The sequence below is a fragment of the Rhinolophus sinicus genome, linkage group LG05 (assembly GCF_036562045.2).
Source record: "Rhinolophus sinicus isolate RSC01 linkage group LG05, ASM3656204v1, whole genome shotgun sequence".
NCBI lineage: Eukaryota > Metazoa > Chordata > Mammalia > Chiroptera > Rhinolophidae > Rhinolophus > Rhinolophus sinicus.
This window is the reverse complement of record NC_133755.1, coordinates 148,890,322-148,900,834: the sequence shown is the minus strand read 5'-3', so window position 1 is coordinate 148,900,834 and position 10,513 is coordinate 148,890,322. Positions and strand designations below refer to the sequence as shown.

At 37.2% G+C, this 10,513-nt stretch overlaps 1 protein-coding gene across 3 annotated transcripts in view; it reads right to left on the bottom strand.

The window, feature by feature from the left end:
- The window catches only part of CLVS2 (clavesin 2), a 92,353-nt gene that overhangs the window by 33,075 nt on the left and 48,765 nt on the right, over positions 1-10,513 (bottom strand). For all 3 annotated transcript variants that reach the window (XM_019740973.2, XM_019740970.2, XM_019740972.2), the window contains exon 5: positions 8,264-8,484. In XM_019740973.2, coding sequence (XP_019596532.1) covers positions 8,264-8,484 — 221 coding nt within the window. The remainder of the gene's footprint in view (positions 1-8,263; positions 8,485-10,513) is intronic.

The window sequence follows — 10,513 nt, the reverse complement described above, 5'->3', positions numbered from 1 at the left end:
TCTTTGAAATTGAGAAATTCTAGTATAGGACAGAAGAATTCCAATAGAACATCTTCAAATGGGGAATTATTGCAGTGAAATTATTGTTGAGACATGAAACAGAAATGATAGGAGCTTTGATTCTTATCTTAAAGGGCTCTATGAAACAAATTTAACGTAAATATACATTTTTAATGATCTTTTCTTTTTTTTATAATCACACTAGGAAAAAACGTCAAAATTTGAATGTGAGTTTTGTTCAATTTCCCACTAGAACATTAGCATAAAATCAATCTTAACTCTTGAAAATTTCGTAAAATGTTTTAAGACTTTAAAAAAGTTAAAAACCTGAGGTGAAAAAATTAAAGGGATTAAGAATTGCAAATTGGCAGTTACAAAATAGTCACAGGGATGTAAAGAACAGCTTAGAGAGTATAGTTAATAATATTGTAATAAATATTTACACTTGGTGTCAGGTGGGTGCAAGACTTCTGGGGGGGTCAATTTGTAAGTTATATAAATGTCTAACTGCTATGCTGTACACCTGAAACTAATATAATATTAAATGTCAACTAATTGGAAAAAAAAATTTTAATTAAAAACTTAAAAGCCCTCTTCCTTAGGCAGCAGCACTTTATGACTAGAAAAGCAAATAATTTGAAAACCCTTTGCACATGCCTTCGATAGCAGGTGGGAATTACATATTCGGAAACAACATAAAACGGGGGAGGAGGAAAGTTAATGAAACATGCTGCTGTTGTGGCAGGAAGCTGCCATCTTAATAGCTATGGCATTAAGGAAGCAGCTGCCCTTTTAAAATTCTCCTTGGTAATGAATTTTTCCCCTGCTGCTGCATTCCAGCCAATTGGCTATTGCTGTGCCTCTTAGCAGACCTCATTAACTTTCAAACAGAAAGACTATAAGCTAAACTACAACTGCATATGCTAATGAAAAAGAACAGCAACGGAACTAATTATCAAAGCAAAAATAATTACAGGATTAATTGATAAATTGAGTCCATTTAAATAAACTTAAATTCCTTTCTAAAGAGGGAATGAAAGGAAGGTGAGAATACTAAAACAGGGAGATTTTATTTCCTAAGTCATTTTCACTATTTTATCTCAGTAACAGGTATCAGATGCCGATATCAAAGAGGAGATTGACAAAAGTTGAATGTGTGTGAGTGTGTGTGTGCGCACACAAAAGAGGGAGGGAGAGAGGGAAGCTATAATAATTTATTTAGAAAAAGTACATGAATAAAATACATTTTAACACAGTGAACAACTGCACAAAACACTTAGTAATTAGACTTTTAACATCAGTTTTCTCAGACTCAACTAAAAAATTGGTTTCCCAAGATAAATCCATGCTAAAACATACAGAGGTCCATTTACTGCCCTGCACTAAAATGTTAACTTGATAACTGGTACCCATTAGGCTGTAAACTCCATGAGCAAGGACCTTATCAGTTTTTCTCCTTACTGCAAACACAACGTATATCAGAGTCTGTTACACAGTAGGATCTTAATGTCCTAACTTCTATCCAGGGATAATTCTGTATTAAGTGTTCAAAATGAAGACTAATGAAGATACAGCAATTATACTATGGAGAAAGAAATTCTTAACAGAAAGTGTATTTTTAAATTCTCATAAAGTTAAATCGATTGTATAAATGTTGAGGTCTATCCTAATAATATTCAATGAGTATACACAAAAGCTCTTCAGACCATGCAAAGTACACAATGTAAGCATTTGCCATAGTGTTCTATTAAAACACACATCACGCATCTAATATGGTGACTTCAACGAAATATTTTAAATCACAGTGGGCTATTCAACTTGGGATTAGGTTTCTAGTTTGCTGTTGGCATGCACTACAGATACAAGAATTGTTGGATTGCTGGATGATGAACATTGGCTCCATAGGTAGAACAACTCCTTGATAAAACAAGCCAGGCAGAAACAATTTCTGATTAAGATGACTAAGAAATGTTTGGTGTTTAATTGTTATTTTAGTCATTTTAAATTTGTTTTATTGTTCTCTTGCACAAAACAACAAGGTTATTCGTGCAGGATCATGACTGTTAATAAATTGGTCTGTTTCAGCTGCAACAGAAGGAACTGTCCATCATTAAGTCATAGTACATATGAGCCGTCTCCACATGGCCTCGAATGTCTTGCACAAATAACTTACTTTTTTCATGAAAACCAATCACTTAAATTTAATTATCCAGGTATCATTTATTCTCTTATTATGCATCTACAATGTTGTGCTATACCTTAGTGTTTAAGAGGATAGAGTTTGGACAGAAATGGATTCCAATTCCAGTTCTGCTATTTAATAGCTCTGTGAAGGCTATTTTAACTCCCTAAGATTTTGTTCCCCTATCTGTAAAATGGGGACCATAACACCTACATCATACAGATGTACTGAGGATCAAATAATGCATGCATAAATCCCAGCACAAGTTCTGGCAGATAGAAAATGGTAGGCAGTTAAAATAATTCTATTGTCTGTGTTCAAAGATTAGCATTGCTACTTCGTAGTTATGTGACATGTGGAAGTTACCTTCTTTGTATTGGGTCTCCTCATTAATAAGATGGGGATACCACTACCTTATTAGTTGTTTAGAGAAGCAAAGGATTCAATATATACAAAGCATTTGATAGGGTTTGGCATGTAGTAGCAACAGATATTGAATAGTATTCAATAAAAATGGAGGTCATATTACCAAAATGGTGTTAGTATTGTGACTCACTATGACTGTTGTGTGCCACGCACTATCCTAGGAACTACACACGTCAGATGGAAGACATTCCCCCAGTTTAAGGCACCCACAATCTACAGAATTTTGTATATTTTTATTCACTGTACTATCCCTCCACAAATTTACACAAAGTTTTCTCCCTACACATCTAGTTAAACTCACCTAAAGGAAGAATTATCTACAACTCCTTGGTGAAGAAATGATTTGTTTTTCTCCCTCAATCTAAGGATGACATAAAACTGGAAAAGCACATAAAGGAGAGGAGGGCAGAGTGGAACCTAGAAACAATTTTCTCCCATCCTTGATGGGGAACTGCCACTCCCTGACAGAGACAAGATGAGAACCAAGTGAAACAACTTGCTTAATCTCATTTTTTCAGAAGTTGTCAAATAGAACAATAAGAGCTGTATATGGTACAAAGCCTACATCAAACAAAGGGGGATGTCTGAAATTCTAATTAGCCCACATCAGCAGCAAGAAACTCAGGGTTGGGGAGGTCAATATGTTGTGAGCCAAGTCTGCAGGAGACAAAGTGGCCTAAAGAATTGAAAAAGAAAATCAGGATCCAGAAAGACTTCAAAAGGTAGATAGACTGAGCCAAATCTAACAAGATGGAGTTAATCAATTAAAATAATGTTCTGGAGGAGAAAACTAACCATAGAAATAGAGCATTCTGAGGACATGGATCTAAAAATAAAGAGCCTTGCTAGTTTTAGGGAGCTCACAACATGAGGCAGCAATGTGCTTTGGCTGCCTGAATGACAGTGACAACAATAACAACAGTGAAAGACAGCCAATGAAGTCTGCACAGAAAAGGCAGGATTCTGGAACTTCAATGTGAGTAGCAATAACATTAGCGATCACCTATCCAGTTCTAAAAATGGCACTTAAAAGGGGCCACCAACAGCAGAGGATGCCTTTATGTATTCAGCTTGTACCGACTACGCCCTTCTTTTTGCCAGGCCCTATTCCAGGTACTGGGGAGTCAGAAGAGAACAAGACAAACAAAGGCACTAAAGTCTCCCTGAAGCTTACATTGGGGGTTTGGGAGTGAGGGGAGGCGGTGTAAAATTAAACAAAATCAGTCACTTCACAGACTGACACATGCTAGAAGAGAATAAAGGAAATGATTGCTAGGGGGTGACTAGAATGAGGAGGACGTAGACCTGATTAAGACCTGGTGACTTAGAAAGACCCAAAGATCCTCTTGAGGAGATGGCCTTTGACTAGGGCAAGCCATTGGACAATGTAGGAAAAGAGCATTCCAGCCAGTGGTGACATGAAAGACCCTTAGATGGAAACAAGCTGGAGAGGCTGCAGGAGAATAAAGGAGGATGTTGTGTCTGAAAGGTAGGGGACGAGAGGAAAGGTAAATAGACTTAGAGAAGAGGGGAAGGCAGAATCAGATCATGTAGCACACTAACCCATGAGATGTAGTTGATTTTATATTGTATAATCAGCAATCATTTAAAATTTTAAAGCAGAGAAGTGAACTGATCTGATTTACATTTAAAAAAATACATTTTCGATTGCTACGTGGATAGTAAATGGAGGGTAGGGGAGCAGGATAGGAGGCAAAGACAGCAGGTAGGAAGTTTGGGAGGTAGCGCAGGTGAGCAGAATGCAGGTGATGGGGTGCTGCCAAGGTCGTAGAGTAAATGGAGAGAAGTGTGCTCAGAGGAGGGGACCATGTTAGTTAACAAGGCACAGAAGGAGCGGCTGAAGGAAATGAGCATTGTTAGTTGGCCAAGGAAAAGACTAGGGAACACCTATGACAGCTGTCTCCAAATCCGTACACAGCTCAGCTCTAGAGTGAGGACACTCTGTTATGCTGTCATGGTGGGGGGGGGGGGGTAGACAATGTTTATGTCAACTACATGGAAGCCTCTATACCTTATGCCTGATCAGAACCCTGTTTTCACCACACTAAGATAATATGACTTTGGAAATATCTGTTGAACAGGGTTGCTGTGATGATTAAATAAATTAACGTTACCAAAAAAGACACTTTGTAGTAAGGGCCTAACTCATAGGAAGTATACAGTAAATATTAGGTTGGTGCAAAAGTGATTGCAGTTTAAAACATTAAAAACAATTGCAAAAATCTCCCATTCAGTTGGTTGCCTCTTTATTTTGTCGATGGTTTCTTTTGCTGTGCACAAGCTTTTAAGTTTGATATGTATGGTCCCATTCATTTATTTTAGCTTTTACTTCCCTTGCCTTTGGAGTCAAATGCATCAAATGTTCTTTGAACCCAAGATCCATAAGTTTAGTACGTATGTTTTCTTCTATGCAGTTTATTGTTTCATGTCATATGCTTAAGTCTTTGATCCATTTTGAATTAACTTTGGTACATGGTGACAGATAGAAGTCTAGTTTCATTCTTTTGCAAGTGGCTTTCCAATTATCCCAGCACCATTTATTGAAGAGGCTGTCTTTTTGCCATTGTATGTCTATAGCTTCTTTGTCAAAAATTATCTGTCCATGTTTAAAATATATAAGGAATTCATACAATGTAACAACAACAACAACAACAACAAAACAATCCCATTAAAAAATGGGTGGAGGACCTGAAGAGACATTTCTCCAAAGAGGACATACAAATGGCAAATAGACATGAAAAAATGCTTATCACTAATCATCAGAGAAAGGCAAATAAAAACCACAATGAGATATCACCTCAGGCCAGTTAGAATGGCTATCATCAACAAGACAAATAGTAACAAGTGTTGGAGAGGCTGTGGAGAAAAAGGAACCCTCATACACTGTTGGTGGGAATGCAGATTGGTGCAGCTGCTATGGAAGGCAGTGTGGAGGTTCCTCAAAAAATTAAGAGTACCGTGTTTCCCCGAAAATAAGACCTAGCCAGACTATCAGTTCTAATGTGTCTTTTGGAGAAAAAATTAATATAAGACCCAGTCTTATATTAAGTATATTATATTGTATTATATTATATTACATTACATTATATTATATTATATTATATTATAGACCCAGTCTTATATTATAGTAAAAGAAGACCAGGTTTTATATTAATTTTTGCTCCATAAGACACATTAGAGCTGACTGTCCGGCTAGGTCTTATTTTCTGGGAAACATGGTAGAATTACCATATGATCCAGCAATCCGTCTCCTGGATATCTACCAAAAACATTTGAAAACATTTATCCATAAAGAAATAAGTGCTCCAATGTTCATTGCAGCTTTCTTTACAGTGGCCAAGACATGGAAACAACCAAAGTGTCCTCCAATGAATGGATAAAGAAGTTGTGGTGTATATACACAAAGGAATACTATTCAGCCAGAAGAAAAGATAAAATAGTACCATTTGAGACAACATGGAAGAATCTTGAGATTATAATGCTAAGCAAAATAAGTCAGACAGAAAAAGTAGAGAACCATATGATTTCACTGATGTGTGACATATAAAACAAAACAACAAAAGATCAAGACAAACAAATGAAGAAACAAAAACTCATAGATACAGACAATAGTTTAGTGGTTACCAGAGGGTAAGAGGGAAGGGGGATTCCAGGAGAGGGTAAACGGGGTCAATTATATGGTGATGGAAGGAGAACAGACTCTGGGTGTCGAACACATGGTGTGAGATATAGATGATGTATTACAGAATTTTATACCTGAAATCTATGTAACTTGACCAATAATTGTCATCTCAATAAACTCTAATTTTAAAAAAAAAAATTGCAAAAACTGCAATTACTTTTGCACCAACCTAATAGTAGATTATAACAACTATCATCATTAGAATTATTATTTGTATTAGAAGGAACTTGTTTTGAGGCAATAGTTTTTAACCAATTTTGTTTTAGAAAACTTTTTTGAGAATTTAATGAAATATATGCCTTCTCTCCAGAAAATGCACTACACACACACACACATACACACACACACACATTCAGAAGGTGCCAAAAAATATATATACACATTTTAAGAAAGGAAAAAAACTGTATTAAAATTGTAATAATATATACTGATAACAAAAGATGAATACAAGTCAAGTTTGATTTCTGCAATTACAAGAGGTGCTCAAAGTGGTTACTATCAGCATAATTTTAATACAGCTTTTCCCTTTATTAAAAAGTGTATACATATTTTTGGCACCTTCTCTATACACACACACACACACACACACACACACACACACACACACGCAATTTTGAATACAACTTTAAGCACTTAAAAAGAGTCCATCCATAAACCTCTTTCGTTAGAGAACACAGAACTCAAATTAAGAAGCCTTGTTTTAAGAGAAGGGAGTTGAGAAGCCTGAACTTGGTTCGCATATAAGCTTGATGATTAGTGGAGAAATTAAAGCTGGAGATGTCACTGGCCTTTTCATTCTCTCCAAGGAATAGTAGAGCAGTCTGGGAAGAGGAAAACATCACATACACACCAACAGTAGTAGCAGCAGCAGCAACAAAAAAGGAGGCTAATTTTAAGGACTGGAGTGCCACTGCCTGGGACAGAGCAATGACAAAAGGACCACAAGGCTTTCATCAGAGAGGGATGCAAGACAGTGTTTAGGATGGCATATGAGATGCTCCAGGGTCCTTCCTGAGCTAGGTGAGGACAGATTTGCAGGAGCTGTGGTTTTTACATTTCTGTGATGGGAAATGAACTGATAAATAATATTTGTTACATTATCCAAATGAACCCTGAGCTGGTATGTCCTGGGGAAACCTTGGAATAAGACGTCTTCCAGTTTGCTACAGAATGCAAAATCTGAGGCAATTACGCATCTGTGCATGTCTGGCCACTACCCTGCCCTCCAACATCACTAGATAATGGCTGGATGTACATTTTATCCACATTGGATCCAAAACACCTAGGAAAGTGTCCATTACAGGGCAATGATTAAATATGCGTTGATTGAAAGAAATCAGGTATAAAAATACCATGAGAACCAAAGCAGGGAGTCAGACTCTGACTCAACAGTGAACTTTATAAAGATTAAAGGTGTAGGGAAATAGAATGTTTTGCCGCAGGAATGGCTAAATCATTAAACAGAAACTTGGCAGAGATACCATAAAGAGAACATAAGCTTTGAATGTTAGTGTTTGAAGTGTGTGTGTGTATGTACATGTGCACACACACACTGTATGTATCCCTTTCTTTAAAGGAAATCTTACACAGAAGTCTAATAAATTGCTCAGATAGGAGGAGAGTCATTTTTATTGCAGTGGAGATGGGCACTGTCTCCACGTCACCTGCTTTGCCTGAGGCACTACACCAGAACCCTGAAGTACAGCTTGAGAAACCACTGGATTTGGTGACTTCTAACGGCCCTGCTAGACTGCCTGTGAATTTGGAACAACACCAAGTTGAGATTACCTTTAATGACTTAGAGTCAAAATACCTAGATATACAATTGGGGATGCAGGAAAGGCTTTAAAATCCCCACCAAGTATCTACTTCAGAAAAATATAAAACCTGGAGTTAAACTTGGGATGCCTTGAACCTGGCCCCGCCCACTTCCAAGCTACCCACCAACATACCTCTTCATGGACTTGGGGGAGAGTTCCTTTTCTACTTCTTTCACTGGCATGCTGTAGGAGTCCACGTTATATTCACTGTCATCATCATACTCATGGTCTAGCAGTGTTCTTGCCCATGTTCCCATGTCATAAGGGGGCAGCATTCCTCCAAACTCAGAGGGTAGGATCTCGGGGTGAATTAGTTGGTGTAGACTGTTCAGGTTGTTACCATGCAAAAATATCTACAAATGCAAGAAGAGGGGTAAGGGAAAACACAGAGAGGAGAATAAATACAATCCAAATGCTGAGGGGAGGGAGTGAAGATAGGATTACCAAAAATAAGAGTGTTCCATGTTCGTTAAAATATTTAAGCCTCTCATTCATTCTGAGAAACAGACAGGCTGTTACTGTCATCCTAATATTTCATATAAAAATCCTGAAGCTCAGGGATTTTAAGTAGCTCCTAGAAGTTCCGATAGCTATTGCATTAAAACGCTGAAACCAGATATTTGCTTTCCTGCTTCATAGTCAGAGACATAAGCAGAATCTGATGGGCATGTTGATCTGTATACCATCCCGATGTTAGCTGTGCAAAGCTAATGAATGCTGTTGAAACAGATTCTTCTCATAAGGGACTCATCAACTACAGAGCTCATCCAAGTTATTAAGACCAAAAGCTGTCACCAATATGGCTTTCTCTTTATCATCAATAAAAATAATACTGCAACCACTAAATTACCACTTTATAATGCAAAGTATGTGATATAAATAAGAGTAGATTAGCATCATCATAATGAAAGGTTGAGTGAAGTTTCATGTCCCAAAAGACTTATGTTCTGTAGCGTTGCTAGCATTTTGTCTACTAGAGATTTCCATGCTTAGTGTTCAAATAGAAAATGGAATAATGGATTGAAAAATGTAAAGCTTTATGTATATATTAATTATTGATGTTACTGTCTACATAGTTTTTTGTTAAACTGGAAAATTATTCAAGTTACATACTCAAGATTTGTTTCTCCATAAATTGCTACCTCTTTCCTCTTGTTTCATTTCAATCTCAAAACTGCAGATCAGTCTTCTCTGATAAAGCATTGTTGTTATCTCATATAAATTTATATAATATTTATTTAAAGATTATAGTTTATAAGTGATTTAGCAATAATTTCATACTTCAGGTTCAAGATGAACAGGCTAACACATTCATCTTTGTTTTCCATACTTTTAGAATCTACTGAAGTAAATATATCGAAAAACAAAGAAAGACTAGTCTACAACATCAAATAAAATGAGAGGGATGGGAGTCACCAATCAACAAATAATTTCAGCAAATTATGGAATAGTAAAAGCAGACGAGAGCAAATCACTGGCCAAAATAGGCAGAGAAAACAGCTGTCTGGAATACATTATGTGATACATACAGAAGTGGGAGATGTCTTCTGTCCCAAAGTTAATCAAGTTAATTGCAAACTTTACACTTTCCCACTTCTATCTGCAGACGCAACAGCCCAGGAAAAAAATTCTCTCTCTCTCTGTCTCTCTCTCTGTCTCTGTTTCTCTCTCTGTCTCTCTCTCTCTGTCTCTCTCTCTGTCTCTCTCTCTCGCTCTCTCTCCCCCTTCCTCCCTCCCTCCCTCCCTCCTTCCCTCCCTCCCCCCCTTCCTCCCTCCCTCCCTCCCTCCCTCCCTCCCTCCCTGCTAAGCTCTTTTCATAAGAAATGAAAAGTATTTTCCTGGGAAAGCTAAGCTCTAGCACCTGAAAACCTTATTTCATTAGGTATATAACCTTTATTTTATCAGATGTGTTACTTCATGTAAGAAAACTTCTCTGTGAAGTCATGCAAGAGTTATGGAAATAAATCCTTAGAAAAGTAAATGTAATCCAATACACTACTTCCTCTCTCTTCGCTAACACTCTGTTATCTCCTCCCTCAACATCACTTTTGGTTTTGGCCTTGTTTCCTCTTTCACTGAAAAAAAGAAATAGGGCAACCAGATGAGACCCACCCACCAGCATCTGTGTCCATATGCTTTGCTTGTTCCTAGTACAATTCTGAAAATCAGCTTGAATAATACTTCCATTTTCCTAAATTATATCATAAAAACGAATAAGCTAGGTGACTGGAATGAAAAGGAGGAGGATGGGATACTTTTAAAAATCATCAAGGAATAGCAGAGAGTCCACTATATCGAGGAAGAGATAGAAATTTGTACAAACTGAAAGAGAAATCTATTCCCGGCCAGCTTTTGGGGAGTGGCAAGACCACAGCCAGGTAC